The sequence below is a fragment of the Tripterygium wilfordii genome, chromosome 11, assembly GCF_013401445.1.
Source record: "Tripterygium wilfordii isolate XIE 37 chromosome 11, ASM1340144v1, whole genome shotgun sequence".
NCBI classification, from domain to species: domain Eukaryota; kingdom Viridiplantae; phylum Streptophyta; class Magnoliopsida; order Celastrales; family Celastraceae; genus Tripterygium; species Tripterygium wilfordii.
The window spans coordinates 1,009,192-1,032,871 of NC_052242.1; the positions used below are offsets into that span (position 1 = coordinate 1,009,192).

The following is a 23,680-nucleotide window of genomic DNA, read 5'->3' on the forward strand; positions in this document are numbered from 1 at the left end:
AAGTTTGAGATATTACGTGCGCCGTGTTGTTTGGATTGGCTCTTGGAGTCAACGAGTCATCACCACCATTCAACGCCTGGTTGCTTAACGTACTAAAACGTAACATAGCCGTTAACGCCTACCCATGGCCCCACATTGTTATTAATTTTTTCATATCTTTAAAGAGTCAAATTAAATCCACACCAAATTCTATAAATTAATTTTGTACCATTTGAGCATCAGCCTGCATCGTTTTATTCCTCCGAGCTATCATCTATAATACTTAAGTCTCGAAAAAGATTTTGTTGTGTAAAAGGGAGTAAATATTTGCATATAATTAGTATTTTGTTAGGTTATGTCAATCCGTTGTGAGATTTTAATCATTACACTTCCCGCACTTGAGAGTTAGGTTATATTAGACCCAATAAATTGATAAATAGAAGCCACATCCAATTGAATCGAGACTTTGTTTCGATATTATATTAAAAAATTCACCTCAAAGATAATAAACCAATATTGTCTACTTTGGGTCTAAACCTGCACAACCTTGTTTTTCTAGGCCGTCGCTTATGATATTTAAATCCAAAAAAGGTCTTGATTGTGTGAAGGTGAATTAATAATTTCTTATAAACCAATTGATTAAGTTATAACAATCCGCTGTGGTATTTTGTCTTGACATCCCTAAAAGAAACTAAGCATTCAAATTGGGTCTTAAAACGACTTTTAAATAGGCTATTTACTTGGTCTACTACAGTATTAATGAACGTTAGGAGGGGAGGTCCCCTGGTCTAGACTGCTCCCAGTTCCAGATCAATCCAAGCAGGAGACTCTTCTTTGCATTAATTCGTCATCAAGGCAAACAAGTTAAGGCTACCAACTCATGAATTCTCAATGAAACTACAATCCAGACCATATTAGAAACTGAAACCATTCAAAATGGTCCAATATTTACCTATGTAGATTACAGCATTCCATTGATTCCAAAATGCGAAGCTGCAATCTAGTTGATTACGTAGATATAAATGGTCTTCATTATACACTAAGCTTCTCCATCTCCTTCCTTAGTGCATTAGCCCTCACCAAGCTTCCAATGGTATTGATCGCCAACTTCAAATCGTCCACTGGATTCCCAGGAACCACTGTCTTGTACAAATAGCTATCAAAGGTCATCTTCTGCACATACTCATCCGCGCACATTTCTACAAATGCTTCCCTTGCGGGGTTTGATCTGTAGAACACTTTCTGCAACACGTCCAGCACTTTGTAAGTTGGCCAATATGTCTTGTCCCACTTCTCCAAGTACTTCCTCAAGTCACTCTCATCTACCATCCTCTTGCCATTCTCCGACCCCTCGACTATTGCATCCGCACACATCCTTCCACTCTTCGCCGCAAAATAGATACCTTCACCCGAACATTTTGTGACGTACCCAGCTGCATCGCCAACAAGGGCTACTCTTCCTGATAACCTGCGTGGCCGTGGGTGTTCTGGTATTGGGTGAGCCTCCACTCTTATTATTTTGCCACCAAGTATCTTGTCTTTTGCACGGTTTCTTGTAGCTAGTTGGAACTTCTTAATGTCTGCCTTGTGAGTCACTGTACCAGTACCCACAGCTACATGGTCGCATTTGGGGAAGACCCAGCCGTAGAAGTCGGGGGAGACATCATCCCCAACATACATCTCTGCCCGGTTCTCATAGTACTTCATTTTATCTTCCGGAATCTTGATTCTTTCCTGAACATACAATAACATGTTTCAAGAAATTATCAATAATTAAACGTCAGAGTAATTAAACATTGCAGTGCAGGAGAATCAAAGATTGCCAATAATAGTTTCCAACCAAAACTCCAATGTACTGTCTATGCCCAAGAATTACGATATATAACCCCATACTCCATCACCAATGCACATCAGAATTACTTTTTTTTTTTGGTAATGTGGAACTCACCCAACTGCCCACCGGAAAACTGACAGGTAAACTCGGATCACATGAAAAATCCCGCAACCCTATGGATCAGTTGAGACCTGCATCGATCAGAATTGCCAATGCTAATACTTACTATTCTAATACTATCACAAAGGATTTGTTATGCAAACAGTTTGAGGCAAACAACTAATACTATCTAACAATCAGGGAATAACTCCAACTCCACCATATAAAGAGCTATGTATTAAACATAAGGAGAAGCAGAAACAGAAACAGAGAACCAAACTGAAATTGCACCTGAAAGGCAATGGCATATTCATAATCACCAGCATCAATGGACTTGGCAACCCGAGAATTGGCCCCATCAGCCCCAATTACCGCATCAACCTCTAAGGTCTTCTTCTCTCCAGTGCTGCCCTTTTTCCCATCATACTCTGTGTAATGCAGCACATAGGGCACCGTTCCGTCGTCTTCTTTGGGCAAATCCATCTTCAAGAACAACCCGTTAATCACTTTAGCTCCATTACTCGCTGCCCTTTCACGGAGATACGAATCGAGCACTTCGCGCCTCACCATACCGATATACTCATGGGGCTTTAGGGTTCGTCCGATGTCAACTGCGATGTTGGAGGGGGAAATCATCTTCATTTTGGTAACTTTGCGGTCTATGATGTCCAACGGGAGGTCGAACTCGCCGACCATACAGAGAGGGATGGCTCCGCCACATGGCTTGCAATTATCGAGTTTCCGCTCGATGAGGTACGTCTCAATGCCACCTTTAGCGAGTGCCTCGGCGGCGGCTCCTCCGGCGGGTCCACCTCCAATCACGGCCACACGGAGGTTGCGGTTAGAGAGCTTGGGGCTGGTCTTACTGGAGGTTATCTGGAGACGGCGACGGAGAGGGCGAGAGATGGGGGTTGTTTGGGGGATGTGTTGGGGTTGTCCCGGAGTGGATTGGCGGAGGCCGGTGAAGGATTTGAACGCAATGGAGTTCATTTTGATCCGAGAAGTTGCAGAGTGCTCAGTGCTAGTGTGGGAGAGAGGAAACCTGTATTTGAGGAATTTCAATGTTGGTGGTGGATATGGTTTGGGATATCAAAGCAAAGATGGCCGTTGGATGTCTGTCAACGGGTGGTAAGGATTGGATGTGGATAATGGATCGAGATTTCGGGTTTTTGTCCTGTTGTGACTTGTGAGGGTATTTTGGTATTTGACTCTTTGCTTCTTCTTTGTTTTTTCCTTGGAACTAATTGGCTGACATTGTGCCACGTCGTCCGAAGAAGTGGAGAACTCAACGATTTATCTTAATGAAAATTATTTACATCTCATTTTTTACTAAGTACATCCCGTTAACCCTTTAAAAACACACTAGAGTGGGGTGTACTTAATAAAAAATTAGGTGCAAATAATGTTCATATTTGGCTTTTCTAATTAGTCCCATTGGTCAGGTTCATTTATAAGAATGCTACACGGAAGGTTGCGACCCACGACCCCTTTTCATAGGGAAGGGGAATTGAACCCCAAAGAAGGGGGACATCCTTGCCTCTCTAAAAAATAAATCATTATTCATCACCAAAAGAAAATCATTCGTCGTGCCCTCTATCGTGGTCATCTTGCATCCTCTGTCATTGATTTCAAACCCTCAACTTCACTAACTTGATCGACAGAGCTGCTTTGGCCGACACCCCTCTAGGTCAAAGGTTTTCTGACATCTTTTCTTTGAGTTTTACAATATGGCTACTGGGTCACGTTATAAATCTTTGATTGTGAAAATGATTCGCCGTAGTAATCAACTAAGATAAGATTGGGGAGGAGGAAGCATAAATTATGGAACAATTTAGTCGTCAAAAACATTTAGAATGTGTTTGAATTGAGAGATTTAGGGGAGGTGAATGAAGAAAATGTAATGCATAATATTTCTCTATCTCATGTTTTGATAGATAAAAAAGATGAGAAAATTTGTTATTTATCTTATTTGAATGGTTATTATAAAAGAAAATAAATGAAAGCAAATTGGTATAATTTACTAATTTATCGATAATTTTATGTTAAACTATTATGTACAATGGAAAAAGTAACATTTTAACTCGTAAATAACTTAATTCAACCCCTCCCTCTCTCCAAATGAAGTATTTTGTCAAAAAATTGATAAAATATTCCCAAAATTCTCTTCAAATCCCTCCCCTCAATTATTTCTAATCTATCCAAAATAAGAAATAGGGAAGAAACTCATTTCTCTTTCCCTCCCCTAAATTCCTTAATTCAAACACACTATTCTCCGTGATATTTTCTTGTTTGCAAAATTATTCTTCTAAGTTGTTTTGTAACCTTACACCTGTGTGCATGCCATTAATAATTTAATACACAACGAAGAAGGAAAATAAACTGACCTTGGCTTTTGTCTGTAGCTTGTCAACAAATACCCTAATAGATACTGCTTCGGTGTATAATACTTATAGGAGCGTCCAAGAGCAGCAACCAGAGCCTATCACCAACATCAAATTAAGCCCACAATTGATTCAAACGAAAAAAGAAATGAGGTTTGGGCCTCATCTGGCCCATCCATTAATGGGCTGTGCCATTCTTGTTGTTGGACCCAGAGGATGACGAATTGAGTTAGCAATTGCCAGGCCCAGTATAATGGCAGCTTGCCAGCTTGGGATTTGTTTAAAGGACCAGAACTCACCAGTCACTAGGCATGCATACCCACATGAGCAAAATTCCGTTTCAAAATTACTGGGCCTTTTATGGCCCATCATAAATGGGTGACACCTTGCTTGCTGGATCCCAAAGGCCAAAATTACTAGGCCGTTCTCGTTGAACACTTGGACCTCTCATATTTGAAAAATTAGGGAACCATGCAATTCAACACATGTTTATTTTGGATTTTGGACTCTATAACTGGTTTAAAATTATAATGTTTATAATTTGAATCCAAGAGTTTGGGAGATGTGCCACATCAAACAAAATTTTATTTTTCCATTTATAAAAATTTTCATCATAACCATTTAACGAATGATGATATTGTTCTGGTGGTAAAGTGCATGCTAGTCACCCTCTCCCACAAACATTCAATCCTCTCCGTAAACATTATAGCTCGATCACACATGACTTTTCATGGGTTTGCCTGACATGTGAAATTTGTGGGCCATCACACATGCTCGTAATTAGATTCATCCAGTGTATAGCCAAAGGGTAATGATTGCCGGTTGCAACCTACATAAAAAAAAGGGAAAAAAAATCATAACGTTTCAATGTTTTTTTTGACAAAAATCATAACCTTTCAAATGTGAAACACATTGCCATAAATTGTTGGGTATGGACAATGAAAAACCAGTACGTACGTATGAGCTCCGACACTGACTCGGCACGAAACGTTTATCACATTTGGTTTAACAAACGCCGCTCTTTAAGTATCGACAATATATATGACGGAGAGAAAGCAAGAAACTCCATGAAAATCTGGCAATGTGTGTCCCATCGATCCCTCCTTTAATTATTTGTACCACTCAATTTGACATCTGTAGAACTTCTATTCAATAGATTCGATATTTTCAAAACCATCTACTAGTGGAAGCATTTACTCTTGGTGGGCTCGATTCCTACGAAACCTGTATAGGAAATTTCTATGCGCTTGCCTGACATGCGTGATTGTAATTTGTGGGCTACTGTAAGAGCGCATAGATTTATTCGGTGTACGTTCAAAATGCAAGTGAATTCTCTATATAAAAATAATTAAGTTGATTTATTAACCAGTAAGATATTGGGTTCGTACCAAACTTGGGAACGTGTATTTTTATATAACACTAGTGTTAATATTCACTGTATTAAATTACATTGAATATGCTTGAGAGTCAAAAAATAGTCGCTATATATAAATGGATCAACCGCACAGATTACTAAATTTCATTTAAAATATTACTACTTAATTAATTCTTCACTTGGACTTCGAGTAGTAGTGGCACTGCCCCAGATCTACCAGACTACCCACTATTGACTACTGCATAGAGAAATGTAAGCACGTGAGACAGTCCGGCACGTGCAGGATTATATATTCAAGTTTGGTAGGTAATATTATTAATTGCATAATTTCCTGTAAGTTGGTCTCCCTCTATATATATATATATATACACACACATATACAAATCAGTCATTTTTCCATTATCATTAGAAATCGGACCCACACGGATTCATTCAAAACCCAGCAATTGAGCCGAAATCCGATTGAACCAAGCCCTTGAAATGGCCTAGATGATAGTTGATGGAGGGTTTTGTCCATATAAACCACACGGTAAACCTTATTCCCCGATATGTAAATTTTCATTTTGGACATAATCTTACATGATCTTGACTAACCATCGCACACCCTGCCTGGAGATCGACGTTAATGATGTACTCAATTTTGCTAATTGATAAAAATATGATTGAAATCGTTATTATCAATCGTTAAGCAAATTAATTAAAATACTAATCTTCATGTTTTGCACGTTTACAATTACTTGAGAGTTGCTTAAGATTGTGATTCTCTCTGCTTTTCCCTCTCTAAAAAAATGTGTCAATGACGTGCATGCATGTGGATCCTCAATTTAATAGATCGATATAGGCATATAGCATGCACGTACGTCACTAGTTTGAAAAAAAAAATGTAGGTATGTATACCATGTGTTATTTTATTTTTCTTAAAAAAAGAAAAAGAAGAGAGGAAAGAACATTGAAATCAATTAATGAGGATATATGGATATTAATTGGCAATTTCTTGGAAATGAAGTGAAAAGATTTGACCTAATATTCGTTTGTAGCATATAAAGCCATTCCCTTGACTCTATCATTAACATTATTTAATTTTTTGTTCACTTAGTCACAAGTTACATATCTTAAATATTGACCAAATTAAGAGTTGTTAATTATTAAGAAAATAGTAAGCAATGCAATTTTGAGGTTGCAGATCAGTGATACATTGGGGAATTTCGCTCCAACGTCTAAGGGCGCTCCAACCCCGTTGTCAACATGTATCACTAAGCAACGGATTAATCTTGTTCTATTGTAGTTGTTAACTCAGAGTTAATGATTCTCTAACACCCTATCCCACTAAATAGCTGATAAGTCTCATATCATATGCTAAGAACCCATGAGTTAGAGGTGAAGGATTCAATCCCCAACCCCACACTTATTTAAAAATAAAAAAACACTTTTGCTGATTGATATGGAATATTCATGATTAATAAAAAGAAATATGGAGCCTCTATGACCTTTTATAGAAATATGAAAATGATTGTACGTGTTATTTCTTGTCCATGCAATGTATCTCACGGTGTAAAACATAGAGACGTTGCAGAAGAAACGAGAAGGTGAGAAAGACAGACAGTGTGTCCCATTATCAAACGTTGATCACATGGGAACCATAGGACAAATGAATTCATGAGCCCCACAAGGAAAAAAGTTGGTATGCATGTCTGAATGACAAGTCTCCTTCGTTTTTGTCAAGTCCCCCCCAATTACCTTGGATGGCAATTACGTTTCAGTCCATTACATTCAAAACAATTGCACACTTTGATCCCTGAGAAAGTTGTGGGTGATGTTTCATTTCATATATACTTTTACAACAAAATTAAGCACAGTATCATAACTTATGACAGCTGGAAGATCCATATATAATAATAATTGTAATAATTTTCATCCACAAAAAAAGTTGTGACAGAATATGTTAGAAATCCATATATCAAGATTCAAAAAAAGTTGTGATTTCTAACTATTTAGAGGCTAGGCATATTCGTTTTTTAGTCAAATTCGTTACATAATCAAAATTCAATTAAGTGTGTTAAACTTGTCTCTTTCCATACACGCATGCATATACTTGTATATATACACATGCAACATGTTGTTGGGTGAGATATGACCGAGGAGTGTCCGTGTACGCACACTTTTGAGTGTATTTGACTAACATACACTTTTAGAACCCATCTAAACCTAAAACATTAAGACAATATGTTATAAGCCTGCATGTCCATGAATATTAACCAATAGTTAACTTTCTTATACTTATCCGATGTGAGATTCCAAACACTTCTGAATTCCCACACATATATATCACATCAGAAAAATGAGAGAATCTTGTAGACTATGAAATTTTTTTATTTTTTTTTGTACTTGATTCACCCAAAGTCATAACAAACTTTGAATAATATATAATTTGAAGACATCAATGTGACTAATTAATATATTAATTAAATACTTATTAAATAGCAAGTAGAATATGTATTTAGTCGTGTACCGATTGAGTACTAATGCATCTAAATGGCTCACAAATCATGCTCTTTCTTTTAAAAAAGTAATTTTTGGTTTGACAATTAATAGCGCAGCCAGATTGTAGGTAGATTGCATGACTTTGTGAATAAATAATTGAGAGATGTTGGCCTGTTTGGGAGTGTTGTCAACTACTGTGAGGTGTGTTGAGATGCTGTGAGTTATAAAACTGTGGTGCTGTGAGGTGAGTTGGAACGCAAAAAGCTGTTTGACGCATAACTTTTAAAACTATGGTGCGATGCTATGAGATGCGTTTGGCGTATCTAAATTATGGTTATATTAGATGACTAATAATATTAATATAAAATCACTTAATGTTTACATTGTACATTAATCTAAAATAAAATAATTGACCTAATTTAATTACGTAGGACAATTCAACATATATTATAAACGTTTGGAAGTGCTGTGAGATGTGGTGAGGTGCTGTGAGGTGAGTTGGAATGTAAAAACTGTTTGGCATGTTACAAAAATTGTGATGCTGTGACGTGCGGTGTACCTGAACACAATTAAAACATACTACCAAACACTATCATTGTCTTCAGTGAGTGCCTTCAACCTGGACTCGGGGTAGGGGAGTATAATTATCAGTAATTAATTTGAATTCAAAATATGTGAGCATCAATATGTACACTAAGTCAACTTTCTATCTTGGTGGATGCCTGCCTGCCTTTTCTCTCTATTGACCATAAAATATATATATATATATTCGCATTGTTTGACTGGACCATACACAAGTTGACATATACTAGCACCCGATAGACTATGGCTTTTTTTAATGATTTTTTACATTTTTACTGATCATTATCTATATGTGCTGTGTTTCAGTACGTAGTTCTTCCATTAATGGTTTGACATTTGCTATTTGTCTTCGTCGTCCATTAACCGATCACAATATCAAAAAAAGGTAATACACTGTTTTCACACGCATGCATAGTGTGAAAGATGTATTGTATCCTCGACCAACTACATAACGGGATGGTTGTGTGATGCGTGTGTATGTATATATGTGCGTGTATAAATAAATAAATAAATATATATATGTTTGTGTGGTTTTATATAAATATTTTAAGGAACAGTTGTGCTAAGCAGTACTTTATAATTACGTTGGATTTTGACTCAACTTATATATATATATATATATTCACATTGTTTGACTCAACCATACACAAGTTGACATATACTAGCACAGTAGCACCCGATAGACTACGGTTTTTTTTTAATGATTTTTTTTACATTTTTACTGATCATTATCTATATATATGTGCTGTGTTTAAGTAGTTCTTCCATTATTGGTTTGACATTTCGTTTTTGTCTTCGTCGTCCATTAACCGATCACAATATTCAAAAAGGGTGATATACTGTTTTCCCACGCATGCATAGTGTGAAAGATGTATACATCCTCAACCAACTACGTCACGGGATGGTTGTGTGATGCGTATGCGTGTGTATGTATATATGTGCGTGTAAAAACAAACAAATAAATAAATAAATAAATAAATAAATATATATATATATATATATATATATATGTTTGTGTGAGTTTATATAAATATATTAGGAATAGTTGTGCTAGGCCATATTTGTAGTCACGTTGGGTTTTGATTCAACTTATAATGTCGTAAGGTGATAAATTTATGTGCATGCCAACTTGATGCTCCGAGTTTAAGCTCATATCGGATGTCCAACAGACACGGATGGTGTATACTTTTGTAGTAGTTAATGATACCGAGAAGATGTTACCACAAAATTACATGAAAGATGACCCCTATATATATGATCAATTTTCTCTTTTGATGGAACACAAATTATAGAAAAATATACATTCAAGCTCATGCATGGACGTCACAACTTTGAAAAATCTAAGCCTACCTAATTTTATTATGTTTTATAGGAAGAAAACATGAATGAGAACCAATGACTTTCTTCGTAAATGAATTTTGACCCAACACAAATATCAAATATGTGGGGTAAAAAAATAGAGCAATAGATACTTGACTTTTTATTTTGAGAAAATATGAATTACACGAAATAAATACAAAATTGATAACCGTATAAACTTGAATAATGAATATTGACCATGTATGTGTATATATATATAGAGATAGATATAGACTGGAAAATTGAGTTGATAACAATCAATATTAATCTGTTGCGTGCACCTTTTTTAATTATTATTGATATGATAGTCAAAAGACCAAATGATTAAAATTTCACAAAATAAAACAATTTGAGCAGAGACTCTTACTGTAAATCCAGACTAATAATATTGTCCACTTTGGATTGTTTATTTCTCGATGATATATCGACTTCACATGACTTTATTCTTTCTTAACTGAGCTACTAAAGGCCGAAACCTATGAGTCAAAGCCCAACTCACTTGGGCTAAGAAAAGACATTGTTAGTGTAATGAGAGAGATGTCCTTATTAAGTGTAAAGAATTTCCACATCCTATCGATGTGATACTTTAACACACTCGATAACTAAATTTACATAAAAATATAAAATAAAACTTTTAGCAACACATGTACACATTAATTCCAAAGTATATCATACAAAAAAAATGAAGAAGAGAGAATCACATGAAGGATATTGTCCACTTTGAACAATAGGGTCCGCATTAATTTGTTCTTCGTGAGTCGTCGCTATTATTTCTTAGGCCTGAAAATGCGTCCACGTATAAAAATTGCAAGATCTTAATTTATTTATACACCACTAAGTTAAGTTATGTCAGTGGAGTATGACACGAGGACAGTGCCAAGGATTCAGTGGCGTATATAGTAGACTATCTATTGTGTTTATTATGCCTCTACAAATACTACTTATTTTTCTTATAAATAAAAGAGGCATTAGCTTGGATTTTTCTGCCTCACAAGCGATATAGGCTTATTGACAAAAAAAATTTATTTGCAAATTGATAAATTTGAATACAAGAATTGACTGCCGTCCAAAAATACACAAAAACATTTATTTGCAAATTAATAGATTTGAAAAAGTCTTATATTCAAATGTTTTTTGTCAGTTTATTGACCTGTACAAAATTCGCACAAAGCAGTCTATTTTTTATTTAATTTTATTTGTGCACACAGCAATCAAATTTGAACGGGTTTATAATCTAAAAATCAAATTGAAAATAATAGTCAATAATAACTCCTTATAAATAATACCAGGATTATTTATACTTCTCTCCGCGTTTGGGGCTAACGGCTCGAGTCTAAATTTAAAATATATTTATATGGTGTGGTCCGTTAAAAAAAAAGGTAACTTCCATTTTGGTTGATATTTTATACATGTATCAGTGTACGGATTAGAGCATCTTTTTTTTTTCTTAACTATTATAGTTAGGGGTGTAAACAGTTTGTCATGGTCGATTTTTTGACATGAATTTAATCGATCAATTTTGATTTTTTTATTTATAAAATAACCGATCAATCGACCGATTTGATGATCGGTTCAGTTTCTACAATTTTTATAACACTATCATTACAGTCTCAGGATTAATGGTATACTAGTGATATTCTTTCACTAGAGTTTTACTCTCTCAAGATGAGCCGACGTACGGATTTTTATTAAGACACATTTGTGGTTGTGAATTTTATCGAAATTTTTAAAAAAAGGAAAATGACACGTCAAAGTAAGCAAAGTGGCTAAGGAAACATACGGTGCACGTTAGCATTAGCAAGTATGTGGTGAGCCTGCGTGACATCGTGATGCCTATAAAACAAGACGTGCCTCCCGTCTAAATTTCTCGTGCTTTGTTGCGTGACTGGCGATTTCGAAAGAAAAGAAAAGAAACGCCAGCGAAGACACAACCACCATTTCATAACCAAAAGAATTCTGCCGGAGCGAAAGAGCGAGCGAGAGAGGGACTCTGCCTTTCGGTAGAGACAGGGGGAGCGAGAGAGACTGTTATTGTGTTCCTTGCTTCTATCTGGATTTGCATTTCGAAATGGTGGATCACTGTTTGCTCGGCTGGATCCTGGCCTCGGTGCTCGGGCTCTTCACTTTGTATTTTTTGGTGTTGAAGCGGACGGATGACGAGAAGAGAGCGGTTTTGGAGGCGAGAAGAGAGGGCATGGAGAGTCTCAACACGACAAACGGAGAATGTAGATCTAGTGACGGCGAAGACGTCGACGTCATCATTGTAGGAGCTGGCGTCGCCGGAGCCGCTCTTGCTCACACTCTCGGCAAGGTAATTTTATTATTTCTTTATTTCCATTATTTTTTGTAGGCTGCGGAACAGAGTATCCTTTTCTTGTTTGATGTTACTGTTACTGTTAGTTTCTCAAAAATACAATTTCATTCTGGCAAGTTATAAGGAACACACGCCTTAAATGAGTAAAGTGTCATCTCCAACACATTGAATTTCTAAAATCCGGTATTAGCTAGAAATTCGAAGTATATACATATTTCTGGATGACAAGACTGCAAGTACTGATATATTTTCTACTATTTATATATAATATCTTTTTTGGCATGTAAAAGTACTGCATATGGCGTTTCTGGATATTTGCTGGACTTTTTTTTGTCGAATTTATGGAATTATCTGATGGTGAGGATGCCATATTTGAGTGATTATTTGTATGCAATTGAGATTTGTAACATACTTTTATTTTGGGCTGGCAGATTTGTAACATACTTGATTGTTGATATTATCAGCAATAGAAATCATAATGAATTTGTTCATGAGGTCATCAAACTCTGTGATTCCAATTGATGCCCTTTTTAATTTGTGGGGCTGCAGGCGTCTCTGTCCTTTTTCTTATGATTATAATATTTTAAATATTTGCACCTTTCACTGTGACAGTTTTAGGAACTTCTTTTTCTATGGGCGCATCTTTGGGAACTTCGGTCCTTTTTTCTAAGTGATTTTGAGTGTGGGTAACTGGGCATACAAAGATGTGTAGACTTCTTTATGATCAACTGACAAAGACGCCTTTAATTTTTCTAATATATAGACTTTTAATGTTGTGTATTTTTTTGTTCGTCAAAGATCATAATTGATTGATAGTGTTAGCGGGGACCAAGATATGAAAATGAACTTGTTAATTGTTATGGTTATCACAAATGGAATTTGTATCCATCGTTGAATACTATAACTGTCTTTTTCTGAATGGGATTTATGCACTCTGAAATGTGGGGCTAGATTCACATATCTGGTTTTATAGTTTAACTATATCTAGTGTTCATGGTTACGGATTCAAATTTTCTGATGGACCACACATAATGTTCTCAAGTAACTAGAACAAGTTGTTCTTTGTTAAAATAATTTTTTTAGTTATTCTTGTGCCTTTCCATTCATGCTAACCTTGTCTATTAGTTTTTGCCATGATTAGTCATATATTTATAAATTAAATTCTCCTTTGCATCTGCATCAGAGAGTAAAGTTTTGTTCAACTATCATTTTTCTTTTTCTATTACTTTGCAGTATGATAACACATGAACCTTCTTTGACAAATTCTCTTGATTACGTACTAATTAAGTACTTCGAAGTGCAGGATGGACGTAGAGTACGTGTAATTGAAAGAGACTTGACAGAGCCTGACCGCATAGTTGGTGAATTGCTACAACCAGGGGGCTACCTCAAATTGATTGAGTTGGGACTTGAAGGTTGGTGATAATTGAAATTCACAACTATGTTAAATTTGTACTGTTTCAAGTTTCTTTTGATAATGTGCACTGCTTCAAGGTTATGTTTGATGATAATTGTTGGTATTTGGTAATAATTTAATGATTGCATTCATTTGTTCGAAATATGGTATGACTCTGTTGCTAATGGACCATGTGTCATTGTTCAATGCCAGATTGTGTTGAAGAAATTGATGCTCAACGAGTGTTTGGCTATGCCTTGTTTAAGGATGGGAAAAATACTCGACTTTCTTATCCCTTGGAAAAGTTTCATTCAGACGTCTCAGGGAGAAGTTTTCACAATGGACGTTTCATACAGAGGATGCGACAGAAATCTGCATCGCTTCCAAAGTATCGCTTCTCCCTTCTCTCAAGTTTCGTTCAATTTTTGTTTTTGGTACATCTTTTTTTTTCCCCATACTGCCTACTGCTTGCTGTATTTTTGTTCTTTGTTATTTATGTGTTACTTTTCGCTATTGGTAGTGTACGATTGGGGCAAGGAACTGTTACTTCTCTGCTAGAAGCAGATGGGATAATTAGAGGTGTGCAGTACAAAACTAAAAGTGGGGAAGAACTTAAAGCATACGCTCCTCTGACCATTGTTTGTGATGGCTGTTTCTCAAACTTGCGACGCTCCCTCTGCAAACCAAAGGTGACAGAGCTGTTCATCTTGTTAGATGATAACAGATTCCACTGTCATCATCATTTAAAATCATTGAGAATTGTCTGCAGGGCCATTTATACATAGAAACTAACTTTCCCCCCTTCATCTTACTCAGGTTGATGTACCTTCTTGTTTTGTTGGTTTGATTCTCGAGAATTGCAACCTTCCACATGCAAATCATGGACATGTTATCCTTGGAGATCCTTCCCCTATTTTGTGTTATCCTATCAGTAGTACTGAGGTTCGCTGTCTAGTTGATGTACCTGGTCAGAAGGTTCCCTCAATCTCAAACGGCGAAATGGCAAAGTATTTGAAGACCATGGTGGCTCCACAGGTATATAGTCTCTACACTTGCCCATAGAATTTCTAGTTTGGCCTTTTGTTTTAAGTTGCTCTTGCACTTTACCAATTTATGTAGAAATTGCCTTTGAATGTATCTGTTTTACTAACCATGTGGATGAATATTTTGCAGCTTCCTCCTGAAGTCCAAGATTCCTTTGTGGCTGCTGTTGATAAGGGAAACCTTAGAACAATGCCAAACCGAAGCATGCCAGCTTCTCCCTATCATACTCCTGGAGCTTTGTTGATGGGGGATGCATTCAACATGCGCCACCCTCTAACAGGGGGAGGAATGACTGTGGCACTCGCTGATATTGTCGTGCTGCGGAATCTTCTGAGACCTTTGCATGACTTGAATGACGCACCTACCCTTTGCAAATATCTTGAATCTTTCTACACACTGCGTAAGGTAAGTTTGAGTCCCGTGTTTGTGTTTGATTCTAATGCAGCCATAGCGGCACAGCTTTTATAAAAGCTTTTTTTTTTCTACGGAAGGCATACTCCAAAATTTTCAGTCTAAATATCTCTTACTGTTGTAATCTACAGCCCGTGGCATCCACAATCAACACACTGGCAGGTGCTTTATACAAGGTGTTTTGTGCCTCACCTGATCAAGCAAGAAAGGAAATGCGTGAGGCTTGCTTTGATTATCTGAGTCTTGGAGGGGTTTTCGCAGCAGGACCTGTCTCTTTGCTGTCGGGTTTAAACCCACGCCCCTTAAGTTTAGTTTGCCACTTCTTTGCTGTTGCTGTATTCGGTGTTGGACGTTTATTATTGCCATTCCCTTCACCTAAACGAATCTGGATCGGAGCTAGAGTGATCACGGTGTGTATCTACTTTCCTCTAATTTAAGACTTTGGTCTCTAATTTTGTCAAGATCTAAGCTAATTGACGTATTCAATTGCAGAGTGCATCAGGAATCATCTTCCCCATCATTAAGGCTGAAGGAGTAAGGCAAATGTTCTTTCCGGCAACGGTTCCAGCATACTATCGAGCTCCTCCCACCAAGTGAGATCCAAGTATTAAGGCAACTGTTAATCCTAGTCCCTAGTTATTATCATCTACGTTCCCACCCTTAAAGTGAAGGGCAAGGTTGAATGTTTCATCAAGAAGGGTGTCCCTTATCGCATCTAAGGGTTCTAGGAGACTAGGATGTCGATATTCTTTCATTATCAGATCAACTAGATATAACCTTTTCTGTCTCTGTAAACAAAGCGGCATGCATCTTTGTCATCAATTTGCTGGCTGGTGAATGTTCATCTCAGCTTGTTAGGACCAAAAGAAATAAAATGTGCCCAATATTGTATCTAACATGAATGACCAATTATGGGATGTCTTACATTTGAAAGAAAATGGTCAAAAGATCTGAGAAATATTGGACTTTACAGAGTAGTAACTCTTGAACAGACATTAAAGTCGAATATGAGCAAGTGTTTTTTCAGAGTACATAACCAGTTCACAAGTCACAACTCAAGGTTAATGTTTAGGCTTTGTCTTCCACTTTAACGTTTCAAACCTAGGAAGGCAAAGTGTGGTTCGGCATCAAAAGATATTAATGCCTTGGAATCACTAATAGTAGTGAACCTTTTTTATTTTTATTTTTTTATTGTTGTATAAAAGCGAGACAAAAGTTAACGGACAAAGCAGCTTTCCTTGAAAAAAAAAGAGCAGCATATATTTTTCTCTCTCTTTTTTTTGACAATTTCATACAAGTGAGCCGTTGGTTTATCCTATTCATTTATACCTTCAACATGTTTTGTTGGCAATGAGAAAATGTGTCGGTAAAGACGAGTTCCTTTCCTTTTTTGGATTAGCTAGTAAGACAAGTTGGAACCTTATAAACTAGTGGATTAGCTAGTAAGACAAGTTGGAGCCTTATAAACTAGTATCCTAATGTAGAAGTCGTCACAAATGATAAAAAAAAAAAGGCTTAACAAAAACAATGGCACTAAAGCATCTTTGACTGTTTGGGTCGTGGCCTCCTTGTTTGTCGAATATGGAAAACAAATTCCTAAACTACAAAATGTTTATGTTTGGCTGGCACGAAGGAGTGTCGGGTGGTTAATTTAAGGGTCATAAAAAATTGAGAATTAAGAGAACTTTTTTAATTGAGAACAATATCGTAAAAATGTATCATTTGAATATTTGATACACAAATTTACCTTTAGACATTAAACGTTCGATATGAGTTTACACTCGGGCCATCAATCCCCGCTCATAAAAGTTTCCACATGAAGATAATGTGAATTAAGAGACTCGATTATGCCATAAAAATACACAGGATACAAAATACCACAAAACATCATTTTCCAAGCACCCGGAGTCGATATTACAACAAAAGCACAATTAATAATTTTAATATAGTTTTCTTTATGGGTGCAAAAAAAATTTTGGCCAGTAAAATACGTATCTTAAATTCTAAAGTCTTTCACCAAAAGTTACATGTATAATATAAAAAACGATCAGACTAGTTTAACGAAAACAGTTTCCTAATGAATGCATATAAAATAATATAGTTTTCTAATATATAATAATATGCTCACTCACTCCAATGTTGTTTTGTAATAACTAAATTACATGGCTAAAATTTTTTTTCGATAAATATGAATCAGATGCAAAAAAAAAAGTCTCAAACACTAACAATAGCCTTATTTTATATACCTGATAACTAAAGGGGCGCCAATAAAAAATATAAGGAGTGGGTTTTTTACCATACTTCCTGTAGTTTGATAAGATACATATCACAAGACCTTTGATGAGAGAGAGTAATGATCTATAAAAACTCATTTCTCAACCTTATTCAAATGTGACACCAAAAAAGAATGATCACCATTTATCCTTCTGGAACCGGCTAGTAACAAAGCCTTGAGTGTTGGAACTCTCATGACTTACTTTGCGGCAGCCTTGCAGTGGCGTACTGTTAAGAATGGAAACCCCTCGGATTCGTCTAGGCTTTCTTGAATCCACAAAACACTTGTTAGCTGTTTCATAACTTCATGTCCTTTCTTTCTTGCTTGATAGCTTCATATGACATCATCACCTCTTTGAATTTTGCCTCGGCAGCCTCTGTGTAACGAATTACAACCAATAAACCTCAAAACCTTAATGCAATGCTGTTTATACAAGATCAATAAAGTCACAGCCAACAATGTTCACCTGTATTATCCCGGTTCTGATCTGGATGGAACTCCTTTGCCTTAGCCCTGAATGCTGTCTACAAGGATAGACGTGGCTATTTTAGTATTGCTGAAAAAAGGGCTAACTAATGTTGTAACAGGGGAACATAACATATCTAGTCTAACTGGATTATAACAGATATTACTAAGCTGTTGCTCTTCCAACCCAAGACTAAATGTGCATAGTGCGTTTGTGTCTACAAATTATACAAAAACAGACTTGTACGCAAAAGCTTGCAGGGATGTTCTATTTCTCAACTGATTTTGACCTAACTGTTTCTCAAATACATTCAAGAAACCATAATTCATGAAGTTATATTCACGAAGAAATTTTCATAAGCGATGACTTTAATTTGCTTCAAATAAGCACACAGTCAAACATATATGATAAAAAGGTAAAACTTTCTGTTTGCAAACCAGCATAACATCTGAAAAGACTATAGTATATATATATAGCCAAGAAAAAGATACTACATCAAATATTCGGTATAAAATTTACGCTTCAGCGAAAGCTAGTCCAACACTAGAACAGCAAACCAAAAACTAACAGCTATTCCATACACTGACGTGGTTATACCTTGATCTCAGCTTCTGAGTAAGGCTTCTTTCTGGTCCTGTTGCACATAGAAGACAACAAAATATGTCAATTTCTATTTCAAGAAAGTTTCTTGATATACATGGATGCTTGTCCAAGGGGTTAGCTTTAGTGTTAAATGCCAGTCAAGAATGATTACCAACAATGAGCATGGTAACTCTCAAAAATAGAAATATAGTTTTATTATACACCTGTAATGATTGGGCACATTACCAACTAGTTTCATAAGTGGGGTTTTTTATCCACCAAATCTAAATATGACATATTTCTGTCAAATGACAATGTGGAAGGCTGAAGACAAACAACGTTACATAAAAAAATTTGATTCACTGAGAAGTAATTTCAGAAATTTCCAAAACCACTCTTTTCAATGAATGAGACAAACAAGAGTAACCTGTAATTCATCTAGATTCAAAATTCATCTTTAATATCGAAAAGAATCGCTAATTCACAAGAGGCCAACAAGAAAATCATCAAGATAATGCACAAGAATAATGATCCAAGCTTGAAACTATATACACGTAGCTTTTAAGTCTTCCCATGCAGCATTATAGTGGTGCAGCAAAAACAGCAATTCAATCTAAAAAGAAAATAAGAGTTAACTGAACATTCCTAATGAGCCTAACATCCTGATATAATTTGGAAAGAAAATGCTCCAATCTCTAGCATGAGACGTCATTCTTTGTAGTTCTAGCTGTTTCCAATAATTTCACAGAAGCAAGTGTGCAGATAACACAGATATAAGAATATAAGGGCAGAAACAGAAAGAGCTCGTGGCCTAGTTACAGCCACTCCTTAGACTTTCAAATAGGTTGAATGTTTGAATCCTTCTATACGCTAAATACTAATAACTAAAATATTATTATTTTTCACAAAAAAAAGAACAGCAAAGAAAAGGGGCAGAAGCACAAGAAGGAATATCAATCCAACAGCAAACACTGCAAGAACAGTTCTTCTTCTTGAGATACCAACTATGTACGAGTATAGATATATCATTTATATGATTTGTTAAAAAAAATTGCAGCATACAGATTTTTTTGAATGTTTAAAATGTTCTTTACTATAAAATAAAACAGATTCAAATTGAATTTTAGGCGGAAAACAAACATCTCAACAGCTATAAGTTACCGATAAATATAAACAATTATTTTAATCAAATAAAAGACAGATGATTACACACCTAAAATCCTTCCCAAACTACACCAGTAATAGTGCCACATGTAACAGTATTCAGGTGTTTAGAACTCTAGAATTACCTGTCAAGCCCCAAAACCAAGTAATGATGTGATAACATATAGCTTGCACTTTCTCTAGGCATTTGCCTGTAATCAGTCCTCCGATGTGCCTGATCCCTAAAGGACGTATCTGCTTTCCAATACCAATCGTCCCGTTGAGACTGTTGATGATATGCACCTGTACCATTCTCCCTCCAGCTCTCATAGCCTCTTTTGTGTTTGTTCCTCTCTCTATTGAACACACTCTGCATACGCCTTATACGTTCCTAAAAATAGCAGAAACCATATCTAAGAGGTAAGTTATATCAAGTGGCAAGTGACATGAGACTGCAATTGAGGGACATCTTATTGGCAAAAGCATCTCGCAGAAAATTGATATCCAAAAAATTGAAAAAAAAATTAACTGCCTGGAAGCAGGAAATCAATATTGATTGTTACACTTAGCAACCCATAGCATGGAGTAAATCAAATTCCAATAAGACAATGATAATTTCAGTGTATCTAGTATCTAGTCAACAAAAAATTTCAAAATGTTATGTTACCAAAAAAACCAAGGAGTGCAGAATCCACATTTGGATTGCGGTATTGCACAAAGGAGGATGTAATTGAAGTCTGCTAAAAGAGCACCAAAACTATAAATAAAGATATACCATTTCAGAATTCAGACAACTAAGGTTAATCCATCAAAACAGCAAGGTGAAGAGATGGCAAAGAAGAACAAAGTTACCCATTGGTCATAACTGCCACAACATACTAATATGATTGGAAAAAGACTACTATTATCTGATAACTTTTCTTGATGTAAATTCAATGAAAAAGAAGGTGGGAGAATATGATATGAGTTCTAGCAAAAGAATTGCAAGTGACTTAATACGCAAAATGAAAGTGCAGAAGACAAAATAGAAATAGCCAAATTAAAGGAAAAGGAAAGCACGAGTTGCAATGGCATCAAACTAACCAGATGGCCTTTTTCTGTAATGGAACTAAGATTTTAAAGGGGAAAGAACAGAAATTTAGTTTATATCTAATGTAATTTACATCTGACTAGGGCTATATGTTGTGTAGACTCTCAAAACATACTGTAAAGTAATTTAAAAAGAAATACAATCAGTACTATGAACCATTTATTCCTTAACGTTGCATAACTGAATTTCTAAGAAATCTTTTCGCAAATAGTCTTGCATCTATTGAACAGTCAATTTCATAAATCTTCTACACCAAACTATGATTCTTTTTTTGAAAGATAGAATAAATATCGAGCAGTGATTCTTACAGAATCATAGGTATCAAGGTCTACTAGGCATCATTGAAACTTTCCAAGGACTGAAGTCTAACAATTTTGAGAAGAGTAAAGGAACTTATAAAAGATGAGAGTCAGAGAATGCATGAAAATTTCAAAGTTTTAAAAAGAAAGCTAGTACAACTATGTAGTGAAATCACAGTTTACACATTGTTTCTCATCTAGTTTCACTAAGAACATAATAAGATACAAGAGGCTAAACTCACCACTCTCTCCATTTCTTCTTCATACTCCTCTTGCATTCGACGACTATTCCTTTTCCAGGTTTCTTCTTGAAAAGACGTACGGAAAGATTGGCCAGCTCCACCTTTCCGTGCTGCTTGTGACCTGGATAACTTTTGCGGAGTACATAAACAGACAATCAGCTAGAAAATTGAAGCACTCTGTTCATCTAGCCTCATAAAGCTACAAGTTGAAATGTTTCAACAAATGAAGCAGTCTATCATCATGTTTCCAAAAATAATATTCTTTGAGACCTTTTACCGCACAATATAATATCATGACTTAAACAAGTAACCTTTTAACATCAACTCATCAAAATAGTGAGAGAAAATTTTAGCAACAAAGTCTGAATTCCAGTCTAAGCACAAACAAGAGCTCCCATCACGGGCAAGTTCTATAAATCCAGACCATCGAAAATCTCAAAACAACGTTGTTCAGATATACTAATGAAGTACTTTAAAGTTCAGAAAATCAGCAAACTATTTGCTTGGGCTTGTCAAAATTATAAAAACACCAAATCAAGCAGGAAGCAGGGAGAGTAATCCACTTTGGGGTTAAGCACACCGTGGAATGGCAACTGTTGTATATATACACATGCACACAGTACACACACATATATGTCGAGAAAACAAAAGGAATAGAAAAAGGCAACAAAAGGGTGCTACCCAAGTGGAAAGTAAACTGACTACTATTTTCCAATACATATAACACCTCCCCATTTTATACAATGAAATGTTTCCTGCAAAACATTCAAGTCTTAAATCATCATTAAATCATGTCATTCAAAGCTACTATTGAATATCCAACATTTAATTCATCATAATGACATTTGAGAGTCAGAACTACACAAGAAATGAACTTGTTCATCAGTCAATAGACAAAGGAGGAAATGAAAAATAAAATTGGCAACAAGCCCACAAGTAATTTCCTCTTAAACATTATTTGAATCTAAAAAAATGGAATTGCTAAACTGCTTGAAATTTTTATCATAGATGGTACAAAATGCTAAGCAATTCATCTATATGTAGTTTAGGACAGGCTATTTCTACCTGGGTCCAGAACCAATGAACAGTCCTCTGCAGTCGACCAACCTGTCAATAACTACAAGCATGAATGGATTGTCGCAGAGTACAGATCCCACGAACAAAAAATTACCGCAAGCCATGTATATACTTAGGATTTAAGGGATGATGAGATAATCATTCAACAAAGACGGTTGGTACTCGAGACTTTGATCAAAAGCAGGAATGGAAACAAAAACAGTTACTGACTACCATTTTTGCAAAGTGAATGTGACCTTGTCTTGAAGTTTTTTTCATCTACACATCTCAAACATTCACAAGGGACAAAATAAAGCTTATATTGTGCTGTCGAGAACAATTCTCTGAATTCCAAAATATTTTTAACAATCATGATTACAGAATGCTCAATATAAATAAGTAACAAGCATTTGGAGAAGTAAACTCCATAATCAGCTCTGCCTAATCTCCCCGCACAAATAGAATCAAATCAATATAGAATCATAGAATCACAATTGATGAGCTCATATTGGAAATCATAAAACCCTATGTGAAATTCAATCTCTAATCTAAGCAAAAACAGCACCTCCAGGATATGTTACATACTATCAGAGCATCAATTAAACTGGTAAATGTCTTGTACTTCAACTCGTTCTTCATTATTGCATTACAGAATCCAAATTCATTTCCCGCTCAAGAAACAAAGAATAAGAACTAAACAGAAATAAATAAAAAAATAAAAAAAAAGCAAAGAAAATTCATGAAAGAACTCACAGCGAAGGTGGTGGCAGTTGCACCAATCAAGCCGAAGAGAAATACTCCCCAAAGCTTCGTATCTTCTGCTTTCTCTTGAGGTCCTTTTGGAGGTGGATAAGGATTATCCTTCCTTCGATTAACATCTTCGCTTCCCATTCTCACGTAATTAAAACTTCAACTGCTCAGAATAAGAGATGGCAATGGACGAATTCGAAACCCTAGACGCATGGTCAGGGTACACTATTTCAATTTTCTTTCTTCTTCCCTCAATTTTCTATTGGATTCTCTTCGAACTTCTCTTCCCGTAAATTGTATTGGAGTCGGAGTTCTAGTTCTGAATTTTAATCGAATCGGCAAGCAAGCCAGGGAAGCCTGCGGTGGAATATGAAAAGAATGAGCGACATATTTGGGCTTAGCGATCGGCCCAACACTCTTATAGGCTGAGTCCGTAAAAGGAAGAAGCCCACCCACTTTAGATTTGGGCTTTCTATGAGAACTTTAGGGTTGGGCTTAGTTTCTGAAAGTAATAGATAAAAT

The 23,680-nt window shown here is 36.0% G+C and overlaps 3 protein-coding genes across 4 annotated transcripts; 1 reads left to right on the top strand and 2 right to left on the bottom strand.

Annotated features, from left to right (window-relative positions):
* Positions 1–782: 782 nt before the first annotated feature.
* Positions 783–2,960, bottom strand: LOC120009962 (geranylgeranyl diphosphate reductase, chloroplastic). The gene is made up of 2 exons (XM_038860700.1): positions 2,204–2,960; positions 783–1,713 (listed from the first exon to the last, which is right to left on the bottom strand). Exons 1-2 carry the CDS (start codon positions 2,900–2,902, stop codon positions 1,012–1,014), a joined length of 1,401 nt encoding a protein of 466 aa, XP_038716628.1. The 5' UTR covers positions 2,903–2,960; the 3' UTR covers positions 783–1,011.
* Positions 2,961–11,954: 8,994 nt separating this feature from the next.
* LOC120009540 (squalene epoxidase 3-like) lies at positions 11,955–16,225 on the top strand. Its single transcript, XM_038860165.1, has 8 exons — positions 11,955–12,401; positions 13,708–13,819; positions 14,014–14,188; positions 14,321–14,489; positions 14,617–14,835; positions 14,974–15,249; positions 15,387–15,665; positions 15,748–16,225. Exons 1-8 carry the CDS (start codon positions 12,159–12,161, stop codon positions 15,850–15,852), a joined length of 1,578 nt encoding a protein of 525 aa, XP_038716093.1. The 5' UTR covers positions 11,955–12,158; the 3' UTR covers positions 15,853–16,225.
* Positions 16,226–17,418: 1,193 nt separating this feature from the next.
* LOC120008474 lies at positions 17,419–23,499 on the bottom strand. Of its 2 annotated transcripts, XM_038858803.1 has the most exons (7): positions 23,162–23,499; positions 22,418–22,459; positions 21,353–21,481; positions 19,868–20,112; positions 18,594–18,630; positions 17,997–18,054; positions 17,419–17,906 (listed from the first exon to the last, which is right to left on the bottom strand). In XM_038858803.1, exons 1-7 carry the CDS (start codon positions 23,297–23,299, stop codon positions 17,827–17,829), a joined length of 729 nt encoding a protein of 242 aa, XP_038714731.1. In that variant the 5' UTR covers positions 23,300–23,499; the 3' UTR covers positions 17,419–17,826. The 2 variants fall into 2 exon arrangements, with proteins under 2 accessions (XP_038714731.1, XP_038714732.1); XM_038858804.1 differs by lacking the exon at positions 22,418–22,459.
* Between the last annotated feature and the right edge of the window lie 181 nt (positions 23,500–23,680).

Coding starts and splice junctions, on each gene's coding strand:
- LOC120009962 (XM_038860700.1), bottom strand. CDS start 2,902: ATGAACTCCATTGCGTTCAAATCCTTCACCGGCCTCCGCCAATCCACT. Junction 1,714..2,203: donor AATATGCCATTGCCTTTCAG/GTGCAATTTCAG, acceptor TTGTATGTTCAG/GAAAGAATCAAGATTCCGGA.
- LOC120009540 (XM_038860165.1), top strand. CDS start 12,159: ATGGTGGATCACTGTTTGCTCGGCTGGATCCTGGCCTCGGTGCTCGGG. Junction 15,250..15,386: donor CTTTCTACACACTGCGTAAG/GTAAGTTTGAGT, acceptor TGTAATCTACAG/CCCGTGGCATCCACAATCAA. Junction 15,666..15,747: donor TCGGAGCTAGAGTGATCACG/GTGTGTATCTAC, acceptor ATTCAATTGCAG/AGTGCATCAGGAATCATCTT.
- LOC120008474 (XM_038858803.1), bottom strand. CDS start 23,299: ATGGGAAGCGAAGATGTTAATCGAAGGAAGGATAATCCTTATCCACCT. Junction 21,482..22,417: donor TTCATTGGTTCTGGACCCAG/GTAGAAATAGCC, acceptor ACTCCGCAAAAG/TTATCCAGGTCACAAGCAGC. Junction 17,907..17,996: donor TCAGAACCGGGATAATACAG/GTGAACATTGTT, acceptor TTCGTTACACAG/AGGCTGCCGAGGCAAAATTC.